The 27,163-nt window shown below is 42.4% G+C and overlaps 2 protein-coding genes and 1 pseudogene across 2 annotated transcripts; 1 reads left to right on the forward strand and 2 right to left on the reverse strand.

Annotated features, from left to right (window-relative positions):
- Positions 1–5,671: 5,671 nt before the first annotated feature.
- LOC127764764 (linoleate 9S-lipoxygenase 2-like) lies at positions 5,672–6,918 on the reverse strand (annotated as a pseudogene).
- Positions 6,919–7,397: 479 nt separating this feature from the next.
- On the forward strand, positions 7,398–12,423 carry LOC127764265 (zinc finger CCCH domain-containing protein 15). The gene is made up of 2 exons (XM_052289118.1): positions 7,398–8,472; positions 12,060–12,423. Exons 1-2 carry the CDS (start codon positions 7,600–7,602, stop codon positions 12,165–12,167), a joined length of 981 nt encoding a protein of 326 aa, XP_052145078.1. The 5' UTR covers positions 7,398–7,599; the 3' UTR covers positions 12,168–12,423.
- Positions 12,424–21,090: 8,667 nt separating this feature from the next.
- On the reverse strand, positions 21,091–25,275 carry LOC127762883 (bidirectional sugar transporter SWEET4). The gene is made up of 5 exons (XM_052287412.1): positions 25,100–25,275; positions 24,705–24,741; positions 24,002–24,380; positions 23,184–23,303; positions 21,091–21,810 (listed from the first exon to the last, which is right to left on the reverse strand). The coding sequence occupies exons 1-5, from the start codon at positions 25,140–25,142 to the stop codon at positions 21,610–21,612; spliced, it is 780 nt and encodes a 259-aa protein (XP_052143372.1). The 5' UTR covers positions 25,143–25,275; the 3' UTR covers positions 21,091–21,609.
- Positions 25,276–27,163: the final 1,888 nt, after the last annotated feature.

The raw sequence follows: 27,163 nt of genomic DNA on the forward strand, positions 1-27,163 counted from the left end.
GTGAAAGTCGGTTGGTGGAGGGGTGCCGGTGCGGTGGTGTGGAGACCTCGTGCTGCCATTGCCGGTGCGGTGGTTTCTGAGCTAATGGGCAACAAGCTTCAAAGCAAGGTTGTAGGGGCTCCAGGCGAAAGCCTCGCATGGTGGTTCATCGGGCCGGCAACGGCAACGCCTTTGGCGTCACAACCCCCCTTGGGGCGCTGTTGAGGATTCCTCTCCTCCTTGTGGAGTTTCTCTGGGTGAAAACCACATCTTTTAGATGGGCGATGGCAGCATCCTTGATGTCGTGACCTCCTTTGGGGCATCGTTTTCAGAGTCTCGTCTTTTTTAGTGTTGTCATAGGCTCGGTGACGATATAGCGGTGGTCGTTTTGGTTCTAGGTTCCTCTCTCAATGGTTTGTTCTTGCGTGGTTAGCACGTGGTTCTTGGTTGTGCACTTTGGTGCACTTCCGTCCTCGACAGCTTCTGTCGACTTTTTCTTATAACTTTATTCCTTCTTAATTTACTCGGATGGCCCCCTTCGGCCTTCCCCGGCGAAATAAAAAAGTATTTCATGCTTTGCCAAAATCAGCTGTGACTGTTTCTTTTCTAGCTAATTAAATATTATGGTCTGTTTTTCCCCCCAATTCTTGAAGAAAATCTGCTCTAACAAAAAACCTGCCGTTGCTTGCAACCAAATTACCAATTAATCATGTTTGAGTATAAAGTGAAGGGCTTGCTTAATGCCCTACCACTTTCTTGCTGAATTGCTTCGAAACTCCTTTTCTGTTTTATTCTCTGAAATTATTGGCCTTCTAATACTTGCCAATTGTTCTGCTTTAGATTAGGGTCCAAAAGCCTATCAACATGTTGTACGATTGCAATTATTTGTCGAGCTGATTGCAGAAGCAAATTTCTTTGTTTTGATTATATTTTTCCGTATTGGAGATGACTCGGGAGTGGATGATTCTTCTTGCAATTTGAAGATAATGGGAGCCACACATGCATCTTTTTTGTTCTTTTTTCTGTCATTGCTACCTTTAAAACATTCTCATGTTTGCTGACATGTGTTGGATGTTTTTTGTCCGGTGAGCTGTGCAGAGTGGCATCTCTGCATCAAATGCCTTTGTTGGCGCCTAATCCTACCGGTATTTAGGAAACTATTTTTATCTCCTTAGCGGATGTTTGCTCGTTTTCTTAAAAAATATTCAAACGGTTACAAAAAATTCTAAAAAAAATAAGAACACTCATACAACATATCTATACAACTTTATAAAATCTTAGGTCAAAACTCAACTCACGCGCCGAGAAATAAAAAAGATAAATTTAGCGTATGAATAGTAGTGTATTGTTCTCGTATGAAATCTTCTTTTTTTTTCTCGATGTGTAGGTCGAATTTAAACCTGATTTTTTGAGGATCGATAGATATCATTATATACTCTACATTGTTAATTTTCTTTAGAATATTTCATAACTATTTGTATCGAATTGGAAAGAAAAAAGTACACGAGAGAACATCCTCTCTCGAATGATTAGAATCCACTCCCTGTAGAGATAGATCTGCTAGCAATAACAGGGATTGTAGTTGACCACCACCAATCTTGTTTATAGTGATAGTAACGGTTAATACACTCGTGTCTTTTCGCCTACAATTAACTAATTGTAAGTCGTAACATTTATTATTTGCATCTACAAAATAATTTGCGGGTGAAACTTAAAGCCAATGTTGTGACAAGCTCACAGCTTTGAAACCACTCTATGAGAGGAGGGGTGGCCTAATCTTTCAGCGAGTTGACAAGACGGCTTGAGAGACGTTGACGACCCGATATAACCATACAAGATATTTGTTGTATTGCGCCCTAATTGATACATCTCACCATAGGTTGTTGATCTTGTCGATACAAATCAACCTTAATCCTACAAGCAAATCAGAGAAACAAGTAACAACAAGATAAAACAATTTGATATTGCAAATAAAATCATATACACATGATAAGTTGTGGTTCCCTAATAAAAAACGGCAAACTAACTAATCACGGTTTATCTGAAAAAGTAACAACGGCTAAACCTTAATCTAAACAAAACCTAAGAAATATTTTTTTTGACTGGAAATAAAACCTAAGAAATATTGCAGGGGAATCTAGCTATTTACGAAGGTGGAAAGATGCTATTTAAGCATGCATTTGGTTTTGGGATGAGTTAGGTTAGGTCGAACCCATTTTTTTAAGGTGTTTGTTTGGGGTTAGGTGGGATATATGAAGGTTCCTAACACAAAATATTTTCGTAAGTTCCGAATTGCCCTTGTCCCTAAAAAACAAGCGGACCAAAACAACACCCAATTTTCTCTCTCACTAACATGTGGGACATCTTCAAAAAGTGGGACCATTCTACCTCTCATACCAAACGGATAGATGGACCAACCCATCTAAAATCAGGGATAAGTCCAACACATCCCACTTTCTCTCCAAAGAAACACATAATAAGGAGGTAGGAGGGGGATCTAGTGTTGTCTAGGGTCATGCTCCACCTAGTTGGGGCTCACTCCACATGGGCCCCGCTTAGGCTAAGGTCCCATATGAAGTTATAAGCCTAAAAAGCCACGACAGGTAGCACACAATCTTCTTTCTTCAGTTGCAACCAACTGTGATGGAATTTGGAGAGGTTAAAGTTATGCTTCACACAAATTCTTGTTATGTTCATGAGGCAAAGTTGCTACTTGGTGTGTATGACTATAGTTTCAAGCACGTAGCCATGTTCGAAAAAATGTATAAGGTGTCAAGTAACCAAGCATCATCACAACATAAATCATTAATTGAAGAGCTTACGCAACTTCGTTTTACAAATATACGGCAAAAAGGTGAACTCGTTTATTGGTAAATTTAACTTTAATATTGATGAGAACTTTGTACTATCTAAATGGTGTACATTTATTATTTTTTTTTAGTTTTAAACATTAGGACATGGTCAATGCTACAACTACGAATTACTACGTCAAGGATGGGATGGGTCGCTCAAACTGAAATGGATTACACTTATGAACTGATTGGTTAGGCGTAGATGCTTCAAATCCCAAGAGATGTGTGACCCAGGCAGTCAAGTTTCCCCACGCATACTATACATGGTTGCAAAAATAATGAAGTCTACTTTCACCTCCAACAATTGGCTCGTCATTTTGAGTTCCCATGATGGAGTACTGACTATTTGTTAACAGTAAGATTTTGCAACTTTCCTTAGTCAAGAGTCAATGATGGAATTTGTCAAGCTTATCCGGGTTTTTGTAATTTACTTTCGTGATAAGGATGGTTTTTTGGGACATTTAACTTCTTGCCACTTTTAAGATGTGCCAATTAATTATTTGCTACTCGATGTCTATGACATGTGGGCCCTCATGTGTCTATGATATGCGGATCCAGAGGAAAATAATTTAGCACCACTCGTAAGAGTGGCAAATAGTTAATTATTCCAGGTTTTTGGTTTCTATTTCTGTAGATAGAGTTCTGAGATAATGAAGTCATGTTAGAATTGGACTCAGTTAGTTTCTTTTCCTACACACCAGCCGATCAGAGTTATGTTTGAGTCGGAGTTGTATCAGTAGTTTCCTTGTTTAGGATAAAGTCATTAGTTATAGTGCACCATCTTCTTTCTTCAGTTAAAACTTAAGATGAAACAACTTTATCAGGCAAGATCAGCTGAAACTCTGTTACTATCCTTATTCTTAATCAATTCTAGGTTAGTTTTTAGAGTTCTAGATAGGACTAGGGTTGATGCAACTCAAATTATGTAAAGAAACCTAAAGTCTAAACAATGATCAATTCTCAGGATGGTAGATATCTTAGCTAATCTAATCTGGCAAGATAATTTAGCCGATGCTAGCATAAGCCCTAAAGCAAATCGCAGCCGATATGACCAAATTACGATGCTAAACTAGATTAATTAAGATATATGATAATGATAACTTGCAATAAAGAGATTAATACATCTAAAGCGACATAATAGCCACGATAATGCAAACCATCGAGACAAGTTACCTCGTGTTAGAAGATCGAAGCCGATACCCTAACTCGACGCAAGAACTCGTTGAAAAAAACTAAAAGAAAAGGTGGCGAAGCACCAAAAGTATTGTATTGATTCCTCCTGTTTTTACATGATCCTAGGTGTATATTTATACCCAAAGTACAAACTATATCCATTATGGACACGACTCAAACTTTCCTAAGTTACAAAAAGATACAAACAAGTCCATATGTCGGACTCTTGCCAAATCTCTAAGAAACCGACATGGAATACCTAATTAATATATACAATTGCCTAAAACAGATTTTTTCTTTGAACGACAATATTTTGTAATCCAATCTAGGCATGTTGCAAGCCCAACTGTGTCCGTATCGGCTCGGGTTATGCCTCATCGGCTCAATCCCGGTTCGCCTATGTTTCCAGTTGATACAGCCTCCAGCCAATGCGCAATCTATTTTGGTAAGATCCAATTTCCATCAAATTCGCCTCGTTGTTTATCTCCAAATCCGAGTATATCTTGCCAAATTTTGTTGTTAACACCTATTGGCTGATCGGCTACCGTTTACTAATTTATGCTATTGTTTTATCTTATTGGTTGCAGGATTAAACCAATTGACACGCCCTTGAACCCAATTATTTGAATCTGCACTGAAGTTAAGCATAACTTCCAGGGCACTGTGTTTTGCAACAATGGGAGGCCACGAGCTCCTCCAAGTCCAAATCAGCTATCACCAACACCTCTACCACGCTCGTCGCTGCCTCCAAGCGTGAAAGAGAAGCAAGACGGAAGCTCCAAGGTCGGGCAACCTCCAAGCCGTCTCGCTGCCTGCTCCGGAAATGACCATGATCCCACTGAGCTCGGGAGGCTATGCGATGGTGGAGAGGTGGTGTGGTCTAGTGGCGTCGATGCCATCACCCGCCCAGCACCATGCCGCCGGCTTCGTTGCCAAGATCAACGACAACAGCCACAGCCTGCCGCATCTAGGGAGGAGAGGGGAGAAGGGGAAGGAGGCCGCCACCCTATCTCTCTCCCTATTGGCCGCCACCCTCAGTCGGCACTGTCGAGCTAGTCCTTCCTCGGCGAGCTTGTTCCTTCACGGCAAGATCGTCTTCATGTGCTGCCCCTCGTGGAAGGAGAGGAGTGGCCCCCCGCAACGAAGCCGAGGCCATCACTCTGCCCGCGTCCCGGCAGCTCTTTCCAGTTTATCGCTCTCTCCCGCTAGCTGCTGTTGCTCGCCTAGCTCCTCTCCCTCTGCTCGCCTCCTACTGCCTGCATTTGGAGAGGAAGATCGAGGTGAGAAGGCGGGAGAAGGCACGCTGGTCCAAAGGAGATAGCGAGGGGAGGGGTGACACATGGGCCCCACCATTTTTTAATTATTTTTTATGTAACTGACACGTGCTCCCCACTTTTTTTTATCAAATTGCTACATAAACTCCACGCCAATGCCGCGTGGGACGAAGACATAGTAAAAGAAGCCACGTCAGCCAAAACCGAAAGGGTTAATTCGATCTATGCCATTGCAAATATGGCAATTCAGAAAAATTCCATTACAATTCGTCTATTCGTAAGCGTGTCACTCAAAATTTTACAAAATTAGAACATGCCATCGCCATCACATTTTCCATCTCTTCCCCATCTGCACATGAGGCCCACACGTCAGATTCATCTTCCTCCAACCTCCCCTCTTCTCTTTTTTTCCTTCTTTCTTCCCAGGTAGAGCAGAGGGAAAATAGTAGTGGGGTGCCGGTGCTCCGGTGGCTGGGAGGGGGCGACGCAAGCAGCCAAATGTGTTCCCGAGCTTGGCTCACTCGAGGAAGGTGTCGGCCGGTACAGGGAGCTAGGGAGATGGCCGGAATGGCGGGTGGAAGGACTTGTCTCCAGCGGCATAGAAGGTGATGGTGGTGGTGGGATGGGGTGGCTAAAAGAGAGGGGAAACTAGGGGAATGGGTTCTCCTCGACGAGGCAAATCCGGTGGTGCAAGGATTTGGTGTGAGGGGAGCCGTTGAGGGAGATCGACCGATGGCAAAGTGGTGGCCGGACTTGAGGAGCGCCCGCGGAAGTAGCTTGTGGTAGCCGTCGGAGGTGTTGGGGCCTTGGGGGACAGCAGCGTGTAGGGGAGCCTCGTCGGGTCCGTGCGATTCCTGTGGCGCGGGTCCCGGTAACCCGGTTCATCTCCGCGATGCGCGCTTCGATCCCGACGAGACGGTCGCCGAACCGCCGGAACGCCTCCGTCGCTGTGTCCAACGTCCACTCCGGCGTGTCGCGCTGGCCGAGGTACACCTCGTCGTCGGAGTGCTTGGACAGTATCTCGATCAGCGAGATGCCGAGGAGCGTGCGCAGCTGGCCGGTGATGGTGCGGATGAACGCCGCGTCCGGGCGCCGCTCCAGCTCCGTGTACTCCTCCGTGCCGCGCTCCGGCATCTGCCGATGGTGAGCCATCGGCCGGTTCGGCGAGAAGCCGCCGTAAGGGTACTGGCCGGAGTTGACGGCCACGTGCAGCGCCGAAGCGATCCAGACGATGGTGATGCACGACTTGACCAGCGCCGCCACTGTGCCACCATCCATCAACTTGCCCAATCATCCATCAACTTACGACGCGATCCAGACGATGGTGCCACCGTGACGGTGGTCATCTCCGGCCACCATGCCCGGCCCTTGGTGTGGACCACTCGTCCTCCCCAGCCATCCTCTTCACCATGCACGGACATGCGGCCGGCACGGGATGGAGCACGAGGGCACGGGATGGCTTTGCGCAGGCATTGCGGAAGATACAGAGTGAGATGCAGAGAGGAAGACGGGAGAAAGGAAGAAGAAGACGGGAAGGGAAGTTGATGGATGGAAAAAGTGATGGCAGTTCTAATTTTATAAAATTCTAGTGGCATCGCTACGAATAGATGAATTGTAATAATATTTTTTTGAATAGGCAAATTTGCAATGGCATGGATCTAGTTAATCCAAACCGAAAACAATACTGTTAAAAGACCTTCGCCGTGTTTAGTTCCAAAATATTTCTTCAAACTTCTAACTTTTCCATCACATCAAAACTTTCCTACACATATAAACTTTCAACTTTTCCGTCACATCATTCCAATTTTAACCAAACTTTCAATTTCGACGTGAACTAAACATAGCCCTTGAGTTTACAATGGTTCTAGAAGTTGGGTGACGCGATGTATCCAATTCGCGGTTCAAGGATGATTTAGAAACTCGACCACAAGAGGGACCTCGAGTGAACTTTTTCCTAGGCTAAATTCTGGGCCAACATTGGTATAATTCAGCTGGCTTACGGCCAATGTGGGCCCACCATCATTATTAAATGGGCTTAAAACTTAAGGTCGGTGGACTGAGATCAGACAAGTGCAAATACCCCGAAATGGGCTAAAATTCTCGCAAACCTAATCTGATCTGCCTCCTCTCCCCACCTCGACCCGCTCCACCTAGGGTTTCAGCCATCCCCGGCGTGCCCCATCTCCGGCGGCTGCTTCCCCGCCGCGAGCCCGTTCTCGGCGGCGGCTTCCCGTTGCGCGCGCGTCCCATCCTCGCCGGCGCTTAGGCGGCATCCCGACTCGCCCCCTTGAAGGAGGAACCCTTAGAACTTGGGCACCTCGATGGCCGACGGCGGCGGCGGCGGGGAGGCCGGGTCCGGTGGCTCGGCGCCGGTCTGCAGCTTCGTGAGGAAGCCGCCGAAGAACATCCGGAAGCGCCCGACCGCGCCCGCGGGCTCCGACGACGACGACGAAGACGGGTCCGGCGCCATCGCCGCCGCGCGCGCCAAGAAGGCGCCGTCGTCCACCAGCAAGCTCTTCTTCTCCTCCGCGGACGGCTCGTCGGAGCCCCGCCGGTTCCAGTACGAGTCGTCGCGGACGATCCAGGCCTCCACCGACAGCCGCGCCACCGCCACGCTCGAGACGGAGACGGAGTTCGACCGCGACGCGCGCGCCATCCGCGAGCGGCAGCTCAAGCAGGCCGAGGAGTCCCTGAAGAAGAACCCCTCCGCTCCTGCCTCCGGCTCCGGCTCTGGCTCCGGGGAGGTGTACAAGGGGATCCACGGCTACACGGATTACAAGGCCGGGTTCCGCCGGGAGCACACGGTGTCGTCGGAGAAGGCCGGCGGGTCGCACGGGCCGCTCCGTGCGTCGGCGCACATCCGGCTCTCCGCTCGGTTCGACTACCAGCCGGACATTTGCAAGGACTACAAGGAGACAGGGTACTGTGGCTATGGCGATTCCTGCAAGTTCATGCATGACAGAGGGGACTACAAGTCTGGATGGCAGATAGAGAAGGAGTGGGAGGAGGCGGAGAAGGCCCGCAAGCGCCGCATCGCTATGGGTGGGGATGGTAGTGATGACGAAGCAGGGGAGGAGGATGACGATGATGATGAAGAAGCGTTGCCCTTTGCCTGCTACATTTGCAGGGAGCCTTTTGTTGATCCAGTGGTCACGAAATGCAAGCACTATTTCTGCGAGCACTGTGCATTAAAGGTATGCGGCAGTTTATTCTGTTTTCATTATATGCTTATATTTATGTTTATGTTTCAGTCTGTTCTGCATTCACTATTTATCGATAATCATGAATGCCAACTGACGAATATCTCTTGTAGAGGATCAAATGTAACCATTTACTTGGCTGTGTTGATAGTTCAGACTTCAGACACATAATCTAGGAATGCTTGCAGAAACAAGTGTTAGTCTAGAGTCTAGACTCTAGAGTAAATTAGACAAAACGGTTAGTTTAATGAACGTAGCTCGAGATAAATCTAGGTTTTCTTGGCTAGCGGTGCTTATACCATAAGATTTTGGCCATATGGTTTCACAAGAGCATTGTGCATTGTCAGTGTCATGATGGAGGTTAGTGCTGAAGGTTTTGGTGCTTTGGTCCCACAAAGCAGTGGCTCGACCAGAATACCAGATAGCTCGACAACATCTCATGCAGGTGGTGGGGACTAATGGAGAGAGATGAGAGGTTTGGTTATGGTAGTTTTCTGAACCTAACTATAAAAACCTATGTATAAGTGTTACTGCAAATAAACAAAAATTTATAGTTAGAACTTAGAACTGTAGAAGAGAATAAATGTGAGTGGGATAAGAGAAGGTTTTACCGCTAGAAGCAAGGGCATAGTTTTTTTTGGAGAAGAAGATTTTTCTTGTATTACATTTGATGATAGTTACCGGTCTTTGGAAGCTACTATGAAAGTGTGTAGTATAACATAAAATTCTTCTTTGACAAAATTAAACCCACTTATGAGGCAACTTCTGACATGGATTTTTTTTATGAAGAATATCAAATATGTATATAAAAATCACGATAAAGTTTAGTTACTAACACTAAGTAATTGATTTATATCATGAAACAACGAAATACCATGCAATCTTGGGTGTTGTTACTTTCGTGGAACAAACACTGAAGATAAGTACTACTTCCTCCGTTTCACAATGTAAGACTTTCTAGCATTGCCCACATTCATTTAGATGTTAATGAATCTAGATATATGTATGTGTTTAGATTCATTAACATCTATATGTATATGGACAATGTTAAAAAGTCTTACATTGTGAAACGGAGGGAGTAATGCAATACCATTTTGTTTCTCATTTTGTGGGGAATAGTTCTGAAAACTTAGGTGGCTCTTCATTTCTTGTCCAATGTATATGTATGGTGTTGATTATAAAGAAAGGGTCCCACTTAGCCTCGTGTTGGCAAGTTTACAGTTTGTGACAACTGATGCCTCGTAAAACCAGTGGTTAAGTACTAGAGACCACATTTTAACTTGCTATTGGAGGATATGCCACTATTTACTCTTATGGCTCTATGTAACCCACCCACAACTCATGATGCATCGATTAGTATAGACATGAGTTTTTTGGGGGCTTGGTACAGTAGGTCTTTTTTGTACATAGACTGCCAATTTGTGATGAGTACCACTACACAAAGTAACCTAACCTTTCATATGCTGTGAGTTGGAGAATTTGTCTAGGATGTGAATATTGGGTTAGCTGTAGTTCTGTTGGCTATGTGGTACAATTTATAGGCTTGTTTAGTTTTGTACCTAGGTTCTTATTATGAGGTTATTCTAGATGCATTCTTTGAAACAATAGTTTTGTAAGAATAGCTTCTTCAGGTTATATCTGGTCATATTTCCCGTTTAGAGATGGCATGTGCCACTTGCTTGGGGCAAGGGAGATGACTCGAGAACTGAGTCAGCACTTGTGTGTTAAAACAGCTGCCATGCCGAATGGAAATCATGTCTGGGTGTTATTTTACCTATTTGTTCAAGTGAATTCAGTGTCAAAACTAGACAATCTGAATAGTTGAAGGGGGTTTACATGTGTAATGTATATCATTGTTGGATTCTATTCCTTCTGTGATTTACTGCTGCTAGGCCTTGTACCTGTCTCATCATCTTGCTGTGAGCAAGTGTCAAACTACAGCCATGAGGCAAACAATTAGCTATTTCCTTGAACAAGTCCAGCTGCATCAATCTTTCCAACCTCTAGTCAACTCTTCACTATTGCCAGTTATTGCTCCAGAAGGGACCCATTTTCAGGTCTTGGCTTATCATCTTATCAATAATGGCAAGAGAAAGCATCAGGGAATGTCTAGCAGCTCTTAAGGCCGAAAAGAAGCTTAACTTCTTCCATAAAAGGCTAGCAAGGGAAATGTCTCCTATTGCTCTTGGATCTTATACATGTTCTACACGCACAGGTCATGACACAGAAAGAATGAACGAATGTGCAGGTTTCTGTTAGTGGCTAGTAAAGAAAGGCAGTGATGTATATTCTTATGTTGATGAATCTTTCTTTAAAGAATTCACTCCTCATACATGGTGCATTGACTTAGGTGGCACCGTGCACGTTAAGAATACTTCATGCAGATGGCATTCTGTGATGACTGTAAGAGGAGTGTAGCAAAATCTTAGCGTCGCTAACAGAGCAGAGACTCAAGTCAAGACAGTCCTTCAACTTGCATTTAGGAGTCGACTTTAGTCTTTTTTCTTGGTGATGTTCTATTCATTCCCATTGTTGAAATAAACAAGTTATGGCCATCCGGAGAAAGACTGGGAACAAATAAAACATTGTCTCCTAATGCAAGTGGTGAAGCAAAAACTGCCTTAATTTCAATCTCTGTTCCATTGGCGACCCTAAGATGTCACTCCCCTTTTATGGCCCTCACATAACATAATCCATGTAAAGAATTTGTAATATCCACAGTGGCTCCTGAGTCAAATTCACCATGAATTAGGGGTTAATTTAGTAAAGAAATTCATCAACATATGAATTTATTTCATTACCCTTCTTAGCTAGCTTCTGTTTGGAACCTGCATAACCCTTCTGTATGTGTCCTTCCTGCTCGTAGAACTTGCACAACAAAGTTCTAGGAGCAGCATGATTTAGAGGCATTAAAATTACTTGTCTCTGGCTTAAGGTTGAAATGAGGCTTCTTCTTAGCTTTAGAGCTGCTAGACTCCTTGATGCTTTCTCTTGCCATTGCTGACAAGATGAGCTTGTTCCTTCTGTATCTCAACTTTTTGTGTATCTTCTTCGACTGAACTAGTGAATGACTAATGAGCTGCTATGGACCATTTTTCTTTCTGAATGTTGTGATCTTATATAAATGACATGGACTAAGAGATAAAAAATGGCCATCCATATCCTTTTTAATTAAGTACTTCCTTTTTTTAAGCCTTGAAATGCCAATGGATCCTTCTAGTTTATTTTATTTGATGTGAGTTGTATGCAGAGTGGAATAACGCTGAAAATTTAGATCTTTGTACTGCTTAACTTGGATTAGAACGTGACAGTGAAAATTGAATCAACCATGTTAAAATACTTTTTTTTCTAGAACCTGACTTTTTCAATTCTTTGGTGCACATTGCTGTTTATTTAGTATTGGATTCATGAATTTGATTATGTTGATCATTTCTTAGTGTGTCAGATTGATTATTGTGTTATGTGCAAGTTCCGTTGTCATTTGAGATGTTGAAATACGGTTCAGTTGCTCATGTTTCATGCCTCTTATGGCAAAGAAGATTCTGATGATTTGTGTATGTTTTTTGTGTTATTGTTTTCAGCATCACTCGAAGAATAAGAAGTGCTTTGTCTGCAACAAACCAACACTCGGCATCTTCAACGCGGCACAGGAGATCCGCAAGAAGATGGCACAAGACAAGAAGCAATAGTGCCCACTGACAGTTGAAGAATGTGACTTGTACGTTAGAGAGTTGAAGAATCTAAATGATGTGGAATTTTAGATGACAAAGAAAACTACCAATTAGTTTTGCATTCTGTTTATGTAACAATATCTGCTAGCCTACTCTCACTTGCTCGGTTCAGCTCAGCCTTTTGTATGGCAAATGTATTGCTTCTGTGAGGATGTGAATTGTGCAGAGCCCAAATAGATGAGGCAAACATAAAAGGTTCTTGATTTCCTTATCAGATTGTTTGTTGCACGGTGCCTTTTGTCGGCGTCTTGCGGTAATTTTGCTGAGGAAATTTGTTCTTTTCAAAAGTATTTGTGCTATAAGAAAGGGTTACAGCTACGCTGTAAGTTTAGTGACCAAGAGGACAAGGAATTAAATCATGGAAAGCCGTCAACAAGGACGTAATCATGTCCAATTTTTGAGATTTTACTTTGAAAATTTTGAAGAACTAAAGGTGATGTATGGAGACTTGCACTTACTGACAGACAAACTGGAGTTCATTCTGAATTTTGTTATTGGCTGAAAATGAAATGCTGCATGACTAATATGACCCCACAAATTCCACAAATTAAGTCAAAGCTGCTCAGCTCAAATCAACCTTCACGTTTTACATTCTTTTATACAGAGTTTTCTATCCAGTACATTAATTTAGTTTGTGCGCTGTATATATATCACAGGCACGCTACACGCGCAATCCTATCAAGACAGTCTGAACTCGCTTTTTGGTGAATAATTCCAAGATTCGTACTATATTCTTCCTAAAACCGATGTGTTATGTTGTGAGTGCATCTAGATTTTTCATAACTTCTATCTACTTAAATCAAATGGCTGAAATGATTGTTAGTAAAAGTTCAGTAAGAAAAAATTAGTACGTGTAGCAGTGTTTGTGTAACCTAGCTCGTCTACTCCAAAGGTGCTTATCTTTTAGCAATGTTTAGCATGAAGGACCATGATTCACATCTGTTCAGATCCTAAATGGCGACCTGATGGTAAACCTTCGACTTTCTACTCCTATATCCCTTTCAGAATGAACTTTTAAGTGCTAAAAAACGTGTTGCTGCTTGCATGCTTACAATCCCAGTTTTCTGGTAGTAGTGATGAGTATAGTTTTTTTTTTCTCCAGAAGAGATGATAGTACTTCCTTTCCTGCTACTGAGGTGAGTTCAGTTCTTGGGGATAGTATGTCCACAACTCCAGATTGGTCATTCAAAATTTCTGAGGTTTTCAACCTTGAGCAGCAAGCTGGAGACTGCAGAAATACAGCTGTTGTCAAACACGTACTCCTACTACAATCAATAAATTTTCTTTTCTGTAAGATATATTTAAGATCATCTTGACATCATGTGCAAGGCATTGACTACCGGACCTGCTTGGGCCTTGGAGTGATTCACAAGAATGGAAGAGTCTCAACAGGCCCCAGTGAAGAGCTAGCCCAAGTTTGCAAAATGGGCCTACTAGACCTATCAAGAACCAACTTGGGTTCTACATCGTGATTAACCAAGTTAATCTATGCATTTGCAGCATCTGCTAATTAATCTAGCAGACGGCACACGTGTGCGTCACGCTGTCACGCATGACCAGACCACGTGACGCAATGAAATGTTATGCAACTGTGGAGCTAGCACGTGTGTAAATTAAAAAATTACAGAAACGTGCTGAACCACATATCATTAGGAAAGCACATGATCGTAATTAATCAACCAGCCAGGACAGTGTTAATGCATATGCATGCGTTTTAGTTCATTCTAGTATTCTACAGACCATCTTTTGCATATTTGCATTTGCATCGTCTACCAGCAGAACACACAAATAATGAGCCAATGCAAAGAGCTCCTTCCCTTTTCCAAAAAGAGAAAAAAAAAAAACAAGAGGTCCTTCAGTACCCTGGATTTTTCAGAATTAAAAAAATATTTATAAATTATTAAAAGACCGTCATTTTCTCATAGCTGCATAAATTTGGTCGAGCAAAAAAAATAATTGGCCAGCAAAAGGTAGTTTTAAAATGAGTAAAGTGCATTGTTCGGTACTTAAATTTGTAGGGTTATGTCATATAGGTCTCTAAACTCTCAAAATACATATCCAGGTCCTAAAACTTATCAAAGTGTATCATCTATGTCCCAAATCGACACATCCCCTCTAGGATCCTACGTAACGCTGATATGGCATACTACATGGACATGACGTGACGTGTCCTTTTTTTCCATCTTTTCTTTTTCTTTTTCTTCTCATTCTTCTTTTTTTTTCCTTTTTTCTACTCGGGTCACAGAGAAAGGAGAAGAAAGGGGAAAAAAGAGAAGAAAAAAAGGAAAAAAGAAAAATTTTAAATGGGTCAAAATGATGCCACGTCATGTCCGTGTAGCATGTCACATCAACGCCATATAAGATCCTAAAGGGGTTGTGGTGATTTGGGACCTAGATGATACACTATGACAAGTTCTAAGACTTGGATATGCATTTTGAGAGTTTAGGAACTTAAATGACACACCCCTAGAAGTTTAAGTACTGCCTGTACACTTTACTCTTTTAAAATCTAGACAGAGACCATTTTTGTGCTATGAATATTATACTTTAATATGCTATTAAGTCCACTATTTTAGTTTCAAATGCACCAATGTGCTAGTGTAAGTTTTTTTTAAAAAAAAAGAATTGTTTGAAGTAATTTTATTTTTTAAAAAAAAAATCAAATGCAATTTCAGCCATGGTTTATGTATTTGAATTTAAAAATTAGTAACTGTACTAAAACAATTCTGAAAAAAATTCTAGTTGCATATTGGACTACTTAGAACCTATGTATAAGTCACTTTTATTTATAAATTGTTTTCGACCTTATCTTATACCAGTGCCACATCACAAACCATATCCTAATTTTTTAAAAAGTTTAGGGGTGAGTAATGCATGGTATTAATTTATTATTATTGTTAGACGTTTGTGTAAGTTTGGGATTGTAGGATAAATTAACAGGCTAGCATTATATATATACTCTCAGCTTTCAGTAAAGAAAATTAACGGTGGCAAGGAATCGCTCAAAATTTTCCGATGAAGAAATACGGAAGATCAGCACCAACACCTAATTATAAATTATCTCCAAGAACCTGGAAATTCTCAGGGCATCATCAACTAGCTACACGTCGTATATGTGTAGAGTGTAGTGGTGGTGCTTGCACGATAGCTAGCGTGATCAGACGAAATTACCTTGTACAGTTCTACATTGACATGACTCCTCAAAGTTGGAAACGAACAAACACAAGCTGACTGCTCCTAACATTCCATCCTGAATCGATTCTGATACTTTCCCATATCCAATACAATGCAAAAGCATTGTTTCTTCCCAATATCGCAAAGAAGTATAAATCATGCACAAAATCCTTGCCCACAATCAACAAGTATCCCCTAAATAATGTACCGTGAACATTTTGTCGCATTTACTTTTCAAAAAGTAAAAGCAAATAAGATACCCTAATACTAGCTTCTTTTCATCGAGGTAGCTAGGGGAGACTGTTTTAACATTCCATTAATCTACCATGGATGATCATAATTGTACTTCCTCCATTCTAAAATATAAAAATCTAATATTGGATGTGTCCTGGGTTTCCCAAACCGCCGGGACCGAGGTTACCGTGCCCTGACGGTAAGCGGCCTAATTTTTTTTAAGCGGTGATAAAGGCGTCTAGCCCAAAAATATTCAAATTTTGGAAATAACCCAGAGTGATATTAAAAATGTAAATAAATTTCATAAAACCCCACTAATTATGAAGTTTCACAAAATCACATGATTTTTTTTACGTAACACATAACCCTACGTATTATGGTCCTAAAGTTTCAGTGTTAACCAATTTGACATACTTCTCTTTTCAAAATTTAAAAAGGATATACTTGCGAGGATGTAACATTTATATGATGAATGAAGAACTTGTAAATTTGAGGTGTGATTGTAGAGCTCAAAGTATATATATGGTAGATCAAAGTCCAAATGATCAATATATAGTGTGTGGTTTTATGAAACTTTATGGCTATAATACCTTAAGTTGTGTCACGTGCTTAAATCTTTATGGTTTTGTCTAACTTAGACCATCATACACGTGGTTAGGTGAAATCTATCTATTAACTTAATAAAGTAATAGAAATAGGAACCTCCACATTCACTCTCGTAGCCTAGAAAATCCCACATTAATTGAAAGAAAATGAGGGAAAAATAAAAAATAAAAAGGTACTAGGATTGGGATTGTAAACGCACAAAAAAAGTGGAAACAGACAAGGAAAATAGAAAAACACATATTATAATAACTGCCTTGATTAAACAAAAAGTTCAACTAGAAACACAATTTTAAATATCTAAAAACTTGGATAAAAATAAAGAAAATAAATAAGTCCAAACAATATGGAAAACCTTTCTGATAATTGTTCAGGATCACACTAGGATGGAAGAGCGGATCGATCAAATTGCCTTGCATTGATGTCTGTCTAGCAGGACACCTGAGCAAAACTAAGAGGAAGTGTGAAAGCTAGAATCCACGGAGGCTAGCAATCAACGACAAGATTGGAGATAATCACACAATTAGATAAGACAATTAGAAATATAATTTACAAATAATTGAAATTTAGAACAAAAAAAATTAGAAGAACAGTCCATATAAAACACAATACGAGTTTAATTAAAATTTTAAATAAAAATAAAATAAATTCTGAAATTTAAAAAAAGAGAGAGTTTAAGTAGGAATACAATTTAAAAATAACAAGAATTTGGAAAAAAATAATAAAGAAACAATTCACCTAAAACACAACGATGGCAAATTACAACAAGAAGGCAGCGATGGAGCTGTAAAGGAGTAATGTGACGTCGATTGATGGGACTAAAAAACTATAAAACAAAACAAAGAATAATTAGCTTCGATTTTTAGAATCTTAATATTGATCAAGAGGAGGGGGTGGCGGGCAGGCTGTGAAGGAGTTGAGTCGCGATGGTTTACAGTACTTCTATATAAAAGTAAAAAAAAACCCAGCAGTGACCATGTTTGATTTTTTTTTCTTAAATTCGAATAACAACAAAGAGAGGACGGGTGGATCGTAAATGAGCACAGTGAAAACGTTTAACGAGACTTCTATAAATAATAAAAACGATACCAGCAAGACAAATGAACTCTAAAAATACAAAATCTGATTTTTAAATATCCCAAGAAGAACGAATAGACCGAGCAAGCAAATAAAATAGCTGCAAAGAAACAAGGAGTGGCGGCTGGTTTGATTTTTAAAAATTATAAAATTGAAAACTGATGATGATAAGGTTTGATTTTTAAAAAAATCCAAAGACAATAAGATGACTATATACTATTTAAAATTTTTTAAATAAAATCATATGTACAAAGATCACTCTAATTTTATATAGGTGCTAGCCGCGCAATTGTACGGGCCACCCAGCTAGTAGTTTATTATAAAAATATAAATATCACACTGCCACGTGCTCGATGCCAGTCAAGAAATAACAGTAATCACTAGTTCTTTGCTAGTAACAGTTTCATGAATACGCCACGAATAATGATGATTGTAATATTTTATAGAAGAAGAAAAAGGACCGATGGGCATGTTGAGCTACCATTACCACAATAAAAAAAATACTAGTATTTTTTTTTAAGAAAAGCATTGATAAGGGAGTTCACTCTGAAATGTTCGAATTTTAGAAATAAGCCGGTAGTGATATTAAAATTATCATTGACACGTGCCTGACACCAGTTGCGAAATGGCAGCGATCAGATCACTAGTTCATAATGCTCGATGTACACCAGACATTTGAACCGTGTTAAAGCTGTAGTATTCAACATTTGTCCGTACTGCACAATCAAGGCCAGGGGCACACCCACCCGTGCGCACTCGGTCCCCCGGTGTGAAAAAAACCTGTCCACCGTTGCACCTTTAACACCCAAAAAATTTGTGCTCTCATTTTGTGCAGGAAAGAACACATGCATGAGACAAAAGAAAAAGAGAAGGCAGTGATCGAGAGATGGATATGGAATCACAATCATTCTGTGCCCCCTACTGCCCCAAAGTTGGCTAGGTGCGCGGTTGTCACCTCAGCTAGCTAGTACACACACACCTGCACGCTGGAGAACAAATTCGCTGCGGCATGCAACGCAACGCAACACTAGCTGCAGATGACAACACGGATCAGTTTAGTGCAGGGTTCACAAAACCGATAAATTTTTTGCAAAAACCATTCGTGAAACCGCTACGTCTCGGTTTATGAAAACACCGATCGGTATTAGTTGGTTTTTTTCGATGTTGATTGAAAGTCGACAGTTTTTATTGTTTTCGGTCGGATTTGGGTAAACCGGTGAGAAACGATTTTTACTTCGAAATCGAAAAGTTAAACCTTGGTGCAGTGTATGAGTAAAGTACGTAGTAGGTGTGTTGTTGTCGATCGTCGTCCTCGTCGTCTAATCGTCTCGATCTCCCGGTTGATCGGAGTACGTGTTCAAGACATGTAGATCCAGTGTGTGTGGTTGTAGTGGTAGGCTTGATCTACCGAAGCTAAGCAAACTTTTCCATTGGGCTTTTTGAGATTTCCCGTGTGGTTGGTCGCCACGTCTAGATTCTGGCACCGGTAATGCAGATGCAGCAGTCCGGCAGATCAGGCAGGCAGGGCAGGAGCAGCCTCTCGAATCTGAATCTTTTGATTGGAGGGATTGCTTTTCTTTTCATACTTCTTTATGTATGTTTGGTATTTGGAATTTTGGAAAAAGCTGGCTGGTTCCATTATTGTTTCTTGGAAAGGATTTACATCCTATAAATCTGCCTTTCTCTCTCTCTCTCTCTCCCCCTCCCCACTAAACTTTGAGTTGAAATCTCTTTTTATTTTCGTCCCCAAACTTTAAACGGCCACTTCCTATCATCTGAACTTTACAATTGTTTACATAAACACTAAAATGGTTTTTCAAAATTGTTTTGTCTAGTTTTGCATATACATTAGGTGATTTTAGCAACATGGCGTCCATATTGAATATATATACATCAAAATCTTCAGTTTAAACTCTCTCTCTTTTACCCCCTTCTTCTCTTACAACAATACCCAAAGACCAGTATAATGCTGATAGAATTTAACTTGAGAGCCATGGATTAACGAAATGTAAATATATCACTTAGTCAAAACTTCTAGTGTAAGCATCAAGATAGGTGAAACTAGTGTCCAAAACAACTTCAAGAGGGCTATAGCCTTGTTTAGATCCCAAACAATTTTGGTCAAAAACGTCACATCAAATGTTTGGGCATATGCATGGGGCATTAAATGTGGGGAAAAAACCAATTGCACAGTTTGTATATAAATTGCGAGACGAATCTTTTAAGCTTAATTACGCCATGATTTGACAACGTGATGCTATAGTAAACATTTGCTAATGAAGAATTAATTAGGTTTAATAAATTCGTCTCGCAGTTTACAGGCGGAATCGGTAACTTGTTTTGTTATTAGTCTACGTTTAATACTTCAAATATGTGTCCGTATACTTCAAAAATTTTACACCCAAAGAACTAAACACACCTTATATGAAATTTATTGTCAAAACTTTTTTCTTGGAGGGAAAGGGGATTTAAAAATGTTTGAAAAGGAAACTTGTTCACTAACACTACTAACATGTATAAATAGAAACTTGTAGATTATGATTTGTTTTCACAGTATTATTGAGCAATTCACCTTGAAAGGAGATGATCAAAAGTCTCTCGCAGCAATAGTCTAATGACACGGTGGATATGTTGCGTTTGCGTGCAATTTTTCTAACATTATGAATATTTTCATTAAATTTTAGCATACAAACTTTATCGAATGCATACTTAATATGACAGGGAACTGAAATAAAACCTAAAGAAAACTAACACAAGGTCATCATGGACAAACAACTTTCACAAAAAGTGGTAGCCTTCCACATAGCTACCATCAATCAAACGCCAAGACTTGACCAAAGATATATGAGAGCCGATCATTCCAACAAACCCAAACCGAAGTGACCAATTCATCGAAGGAACCAACCAACCAACAAGCCCTGTTCCTCCCAAGCATTATTTCTTGACTGGCTGGCTGGTCCAATATAGCCACACAACCCATACAATTCCCTTTCATCTCAGTGTGCATCAAGCATTTTGTCAGGGCAGGCATTTCCATGTATCATCTCAACTTGCCTTTGATCTCTCTGAAGAAATACCATTTGTCTACCACATGCTATGCCAAGGCGACAGTCTCCATGTCCCCCTCTTTCGGCAGGGCGTTTGTGCCGGTTTTCCAAATGGGTGAGGTTTGGTTCATCACGGCGTTCTGTTTCTTTGAGCTGGGATGATTAATTAAGCAACCCCCAACTTGATTACTCATCGCCATCAGTTTACCTGGATTGTGCAAGATTGATAAGCAATACAGAGCCAATTTAAACTGCAGGACCAGACAGACAGTGACTGAACTATCAAGCCAATCAGGATGGGTTCTTCCTTGTTCCTCTAGTTGGTTATTTTGCTCATGTTGCCGAGATTGTTATCTCCTAATCAAACAGTGTTGCCATGAGCACTTTTTACAAAGTTGACTAGGACATTAACCATGTGCTTTAGATGATGACAAAACGAATCGTCAGCATTATTTTGGAGGATCTTAGGCCATGTCTGAATCAATGACTCCATGCTCGCGGTTAATCTCATGTAATTTATTTTCGTTGCTTTCCTGTTATTCTTCTTGTATTTTTTTTCAAGAATCTTATTCCTGATAGTACAAAATAATGCAATCTTCTGACTGTACTCGAAAAAAAGTAGTGGTGGTAATACTTATTTTTGTTGCTTCAAGTTGGTACCAAGAATCACAGACCATACAAATACAGGCATGCAAAGAAGAGGAAAAATTACTAGAATGCAGAGCAGGACAACAACAGCAACGATATTTTTAAATCTTTTTTTTCTTCATTTTCCAGGTATCATAATCCCCAACACCATCTGGATGGCCTCCAAGGTACATTACGGCAGGTACAGAAAGGCAAGAAAAAGCAAGGAAAAATTACAGTAGAGTAGATCGAAAAGCACGGCATGATGATGATATTGAAAAAAGAAAAGGCAGGGCTAGCTGTTTTTAACAAGAGCAGCCAGGCCCTCCTCCTGTAAATAAGACAGTAAATTACCCCCAATGGGACTGACAATAGTAGCACTGCACTTGAGAGTACATATAAGAAGTGCAGCTCAATTTGTTCTTCTTTTGCTCTCTGCCATACTAATTAACAGCAGCGGATTAGGCAGGGTGATGGTGATTAGATTAGCTAATTAATTTGAGACATGTAGTAATATCCCTTTGGGACGGCTTAGCTAAAGGTAGTACTCCACTTTGCTAGTAAGTCATGAAGGCCTCATCGGTGGCCATGCCTCCTGAGTGACTGGCTAGCTGGTGAAGTAAAGAGGGCGGCGTGAGCTAGTAGCGGCCGTTGGCGGCGGCGGCGGCGGTGCCGGAGGAGGGGTTGTTCTTGGCGGAGTCGACGACGACATCGGTCATGGCGACATGGTCGGCCTCCTTGCGCTTGCGCGCCTCGATGATCTGCTGCGTCGACTTGTAGTAGATGGCGTACAGGATCAGCTGCGCCACCGCGAACATCACTCCCAGCCCGTTGGGGATCTGCACATATTATAGGCAAATCCAATAACAACATCAGGATTCAGATTCAGATTCAGGCATTCAGACAGACAATTACCAGTACTAGTAGACATTTAGCTGCAAGAACCAATCGTTAATGACATATCAAAATCACATGATGCTACTACTACAGGAGCAATTAGGTGAGGCTGCGCTGTCCGGGCTTGCATCACGCGGGTGCGGGGTGCGGCGCGGCGCGGAGCGTAGCGGAGTAGCGTGTGGCAGCGGTCAGGGGAAGCCTGCCCGCAGCTGCAGCATTGGATAGGAAAGGATAGGGAGAGGTAAGCCATAGGCAGGCAGTGACACAAGCCGAGCTGCTGCTGCTGCAGTGGTGGCATCTGTCCGCTTGCGCCTCTGCATGATGATCAGATCACCAAGTTGCGTAGTAGTGTAACTCATCGGGAACGCCTCTGCTGCTGCCGCAACGCGGATTGATTGACCGAAAGATCAATCCATTTGGCTCATCTGCGTCCGTGAAATCCATTCTCACGGCCACGGTTCAACCCGGCCCTAGATTCTGACCAGCCGGGACCCACGCACCCATCCACGCATGGTGCAGATGCATGCACGAGCCGGGCGCACGCACGCGTTGCACACGCACTCCACGGGATTGGAGGCCTCCGCACGGACCTCACCTGCCTGTTAACTTCCCACGACCACCACGAGCTGGGCGTGTCACGGGGCGCCACACTACTAGTAGCAGCAGCGAGCGAGAGACAGCGTGCTGGAGCTGCACGCATGATGCTGGTACTACGACCTTACCCTACCCAGCTACCTAAGCAGCCATGGCAACCCAATCCGAACGCAACCAACTCAACTCATGCATAGAGACCCGGTCGCTTGTGAGTGACAACTAGCCATATATGGCACCGGATCACACTCGCACATGTGCAGGCAGCAAGAGAGAGGACTCCCAAGTTTTTAGGCTTGCGGTTTGGTTGGTTGCCATGGCATGGCATGAGAGCAGTTTGGGAGCAGGGGGGGCCATGTGCCGTGTGGCGACAGTAGTGGCAACCTCCTAAATACTTGCACACACACCCTCCTCCTCGACCGAATTGGTTCTCCTGCCTGCCTTGGTAAACTCCAATGATACTCTACTTTGCTAAGTAGAAAGTACTCCTTATATAGGAGTATACTATCATTGGGTGGAGACGATTGCCAAAGCCTTTTGTAATCCTAGTGCTAAGCTTAAGCTTCTAGAAGCAATTAATTAAGTGGTAATCAGCATGGGCTCTCTACTATTAGTGGTAGTATTACTTTAGGCATATTAATTACTACGTTTAACTTAAGGTGGTAATTAAGTAGAGTAAAAAGTGAGGTAGTAATTAAATTTGATTAAGCTGGGATATGCTTACCGTGATGTAGAGGTCGAAGCGGATGAGGGCGTAGGCAGTCCAGCAGATGCCGTTGACCAGTGACGCCAGGGACAGGAAAAGGGGCATGTACTCCACGCTCTTAGTCTGGATCACCATTTTCTGAAACCAAACCACATGAATCACCATTTATTTTTACAGCACAATCTAATTAATTAACATGGTAAAAACAACATCAACAAACTCCCATCCATCCATAGAATTTTCAACATGGTACATACAGAGCATGCAGAAAACCTGAAGCAACTTCTAGTACTAGCTGCTATAGGCCTATAGCTTTATTTATTTCTTTTTCGTTCAAAGGGGACCAGAAAATTAACTCTCTGTGTGTGGGAGAAAAAAAAGCCAAATCATTGGGAGTAAAAGCGTAAGGAAGAGCAGAGAAAGCAGCAGAAGATTTGGCACGACAGAGCGTGGGCTGCTCTAGCAGATAAAGAAAGGAATTAATGGCCATGCTCATGCATGTGTGTGACTGCCTACTATTTGTTTCTTTTATCCAACCAAAGTTGATCATGTTTTGACTCCTGGTCAATCGAATAGTAATAAACAATCAAACAAAGACTAAACTAATCCCCCCGTTCTTTTCATATGATTATTTTCATTCCATCCAGTGTTAAAGAATCAAGCAACCAATTGTTGATGATCATCTGCTCTGCTACTGTCTACTGACACCGACAAACCACCTAGTACCATAATAAAATTAATTAACCAAGTTAATCCATCCAATTAAAATTAAATACTAGTACTAATGAGTCAGTCAATCTTAGAAGAAGTGGAGGAGTAAGAGTAATACTACGTACCATGACGGAGAGGGGGGCGGCGTACATGCCGGTGCCGAAGAGGACGCAGAGGATGCCGACGATCATGGAGCGTCGCTCGTGGGTGTGGGCGAGGTTGAGGACGAGGGCCGCGACGGCGGCGACGAAGGCGACCTCGGCGGCGAGAAGGAGGAGGACGCGGCGGCGGACGGCGCCGAGGGAGAAGGCGAGGAAGAGGGCGATGTAGGTGAGCTCGATGGCCATGCCGGTGCCGTTGATGGTGATGACCAGCATGCTGTGCGGGTGCACCGCGGGGAGGCCGTACAGCACCCACATCATGCAATTGAGCAGCGTCGCCACGTACGGCACCGCCGAGTACTGCTCCACCGACCCCTTCTTCCAGATCCGTATGAACGTCGGCCTGCATACGTATTTCATCTTCAAATACACGTACAAATACATGTACACATTCATCTTTCTTGGAATGGATCTATCTATCTATCTATCTATCTATCTATCTATCTTGGCTTGATTCTTTTTCTCTCGTCAGATTTTAGGTGGTTTGATTTAATTTTGTTCTTCCAGTACGTGTCGCCATCCGTTTCTTTCTTTGTGACACGTATGTACATACTGCTAGTAACTGGTACTAGTAGTAGTACTACTCCGGTTTCATCAATGGAGTGTGTTCTTGTTGATCTCGAGGGGGAGGAAGAAGAGGGGAGGATGATCCGTTTGTGACACTTACACTGGGGAGAGGAAGAGCACAAGGGCGGTTCCATTGCCTGCAAGATGGGAGAAAAAGCAACAGAGAAAAAAAAAGTGCAAGTTAGTATGATTTCGCGTGAGGAGCAAACCAAGAAAAAAAAAAGGAGAGGAACAACAGATGAAAACGACTCGAAATTAAATCCTCTCCCCCCATCACAACAACAAGAATTAAAATCCGTGCGACAATCTGTGCCGCATTTGACACGAGACAGCAGGGAGGTTGGTGAGGAGGCACACACACGCGCAACCGAAAAGAGGTAACAGGAAGAAAAAAAAACACAAAAAGAGAGAGGGAGAGATAGAGGGAGAGAGAGAAGGGGTGGCCATGGCCGAGATCGAAGAAGAGAAAAGGAAGTGCAGGGAGAGAGGGCGCACCTACGACGCCGATGGCCGTGCGGATGGTGTCCGGCGAGACCATGGCGGCTGGTCGGCGGCGGCGGGGGCGGCCTCCCTCGCGAAAACGAACCGCGCGCGGTGGCCTGCGTCGCTCGCTTGTCGCCGAAGTCGGGAGAGACGACGGCGCGGCGGAGCGAGTAGAGACGCGGGGCGGGCTCTGGATGCAACTGCAAGTGTAGTAGTATATGCAACCACAGTAGTGGAGTCGAGACGCGATGAGCGAACGAAGGATGGATGCTCTGAGGGGGCGAGAGGAGGGGGGCCTTAAATAGACTCGACTCCCCCTGCGCTGCGGCCCTGCCTGCACGGAGCCGGGAGCCGGGCCCACCCACCCACGGCCGTCCCCTCTCGCTCCCGTGACGGTCTTGGTGGTCAGTGCTGGTGACTCCGGTCTTTCTCTTGGTGGTCACCTTTTGCTCTCTCTCTCTCTATCTCTTTTTTCAAAAATAAAATAAAACAAAAACTTCGCAGGACAATAAATACGCTTAGAAATGATTAATATTCGTGGGGGGGAGGAGTTGGTCCGAAAAGATTTGGTTTGCGTGCGTGTGCGTCGCGCCGTGTCGATCCGTCCCACCACCGTCCCGGGGCCTGTAGGGCTCGCCCTGTACGTCTACGCGCGCAACGCGGGGTAACCGCCTCCCACGTACTGACAGCGGGACACCCGGGCACGCTCCTGGCCGTCGGATCCGCAACCGACGGCCCAGATCAGCCGCCGTACGCTCACCGAAGTGTTGTTACGTCGTAGCACTACTACTAGACTAGGACTACTACTGCTACTGGTGTTATGCAAGCCATTGTCTAAGCGTATGACAGTCACATGCTTATATCTCGCATAATTAAATTGAGTAATGGATGAAGATCAATAGATCATGCGCGAAGAGCTTTTGCGCCGAATATTTTGATGTATATGGAATTGAAATTTGTAATGGTGGCAGATGCTGCACATTTATTGTTTGCACACGAATTTTCCAGATTCGGTTTTTTTCCCCTCCTTTTTCTGAGAGTAATCTAGATAATTTGGATTTCAATTTCGAGGAGTGGGGTATAAATAATAAATGGACTATGACTAACTAGAGATGCAGAGAACTTGAGATTTATGTCAAATGCCATCTAGCGTCACCATTCATAGCAAAAATCTCCACAGTCGGCTTACATATTAATTAATGCATCTTAATCTTTTTATTTGTTACAACTCCTTACACCCTCCATGAAAAAGAATCAATTTATATAGATGAATCTGATATTTTCAAAAGTTATTTTTTCTAGACGGAGGGAATACGTCCTAAACTGAAGAGTAATTGTTCCGACTTGGTCTAAATCCTTCCATTAGAGCAAGGATAATAATAGAGCCCACTTCTTACTATTAGCCTATCTTAAAGCCAACATATATAATAGATTAGCTATAAGGTTGGCTATAATTTTCTTCTCCTCTCTCTGTCTCTCACTTACACATTTAATGCATTTGTCTTGGAGCTTGTGATAAGCTAACTCTTGCATGAGAGCCAACATCCTTAATTTTTCACTACCTCTCTCCTCCACCTAAACTTATAGTACGTTTATAGCTCACTATTATACTTGCTCTTAAAGAGATTGATGTCACAAGTGATGCAAGCTAATTAATGGGAAATGGGTGCATGATAATTGCTCTGCTTCTGTTCTAGTTAGGGGTGAAAATGGTAACGGTAATTACCGGCCGACCGGCGTTCGTTTTCGACTTTCTACCGGCCGAGCCATATGGAAATGGTAATCGACCGAAACAAAAATGAAAATGGTAAAAAATATGGAAATGAAAACGGAAATGGTTTTGCTGTTATACCGATCGTTTCCGTATTTACCGTATTCTCGTGGAAATTACCGTTTCTTATAATATGGTAATTACCGTATTCTAAATATGTCGATATTATAGGACATGTCTATACTTGACCCACAGCTTATAGATTGAATGACTCTTCAATAAAATCTCTAACTTTTGTACATGGCTAAAATGAAGTTAATTTATAATTTATATAGTATAAGCTTGAATTTATGTATATATATATA

Source organism: Oryza glaberrima, chromosome 2 (genome assembly GCF_000147395.1).
Source record: "Oryza glaberrima chromosome 2, OglaRS2, whole genome shotgun sequence".
Lineage (NCBI taxonomy): Eukaryota > Viridiplantae > Streptophyta > Magnoliopsida > Poales > Poaceae > Oryza > Oryza glaberrima.

Excerpts from the sequence above, each read along its gene's own strand:
- LOC127762883 (XM_052287412.1), bottom strand. The coding sequence starts at position 25,142 with ATGGTCTCGCCGGACACCATCCGCACGGCCATCGGCGTCGTAG. Across the intron at positions 24,742-25,099 it reads CACGGCCATCGGCGTCGTAG|GCAATGGAACCGCCCTTGTG; the intron begins GTGCGCCCTCTC and ends CCCATCTTGCAG. Across the intron at positions 21,811-23,183 it reads GCTTCGACCTCTACATCACG|ATCCCCAACGGGCTGGGAGT; the intron begins GTAAGCATATCC and ends TAATATGTGCAG.
- LOC127764265 (XM_052289118.1), top strand. The coding sequence starts at position 7,600 with ATGGCCGACGGCGGCGGCGGCGGGGAGGCCGGGTCCGGTGGCTCGGCG. Across the intron at positions 8,473-12,059 it reads GCGAGCACTGTGCATTAAAG|CATCACTCGAAGAATAAGAA; the intron begins GTATGCGGCAGT and ends TATTGTTTTCAG.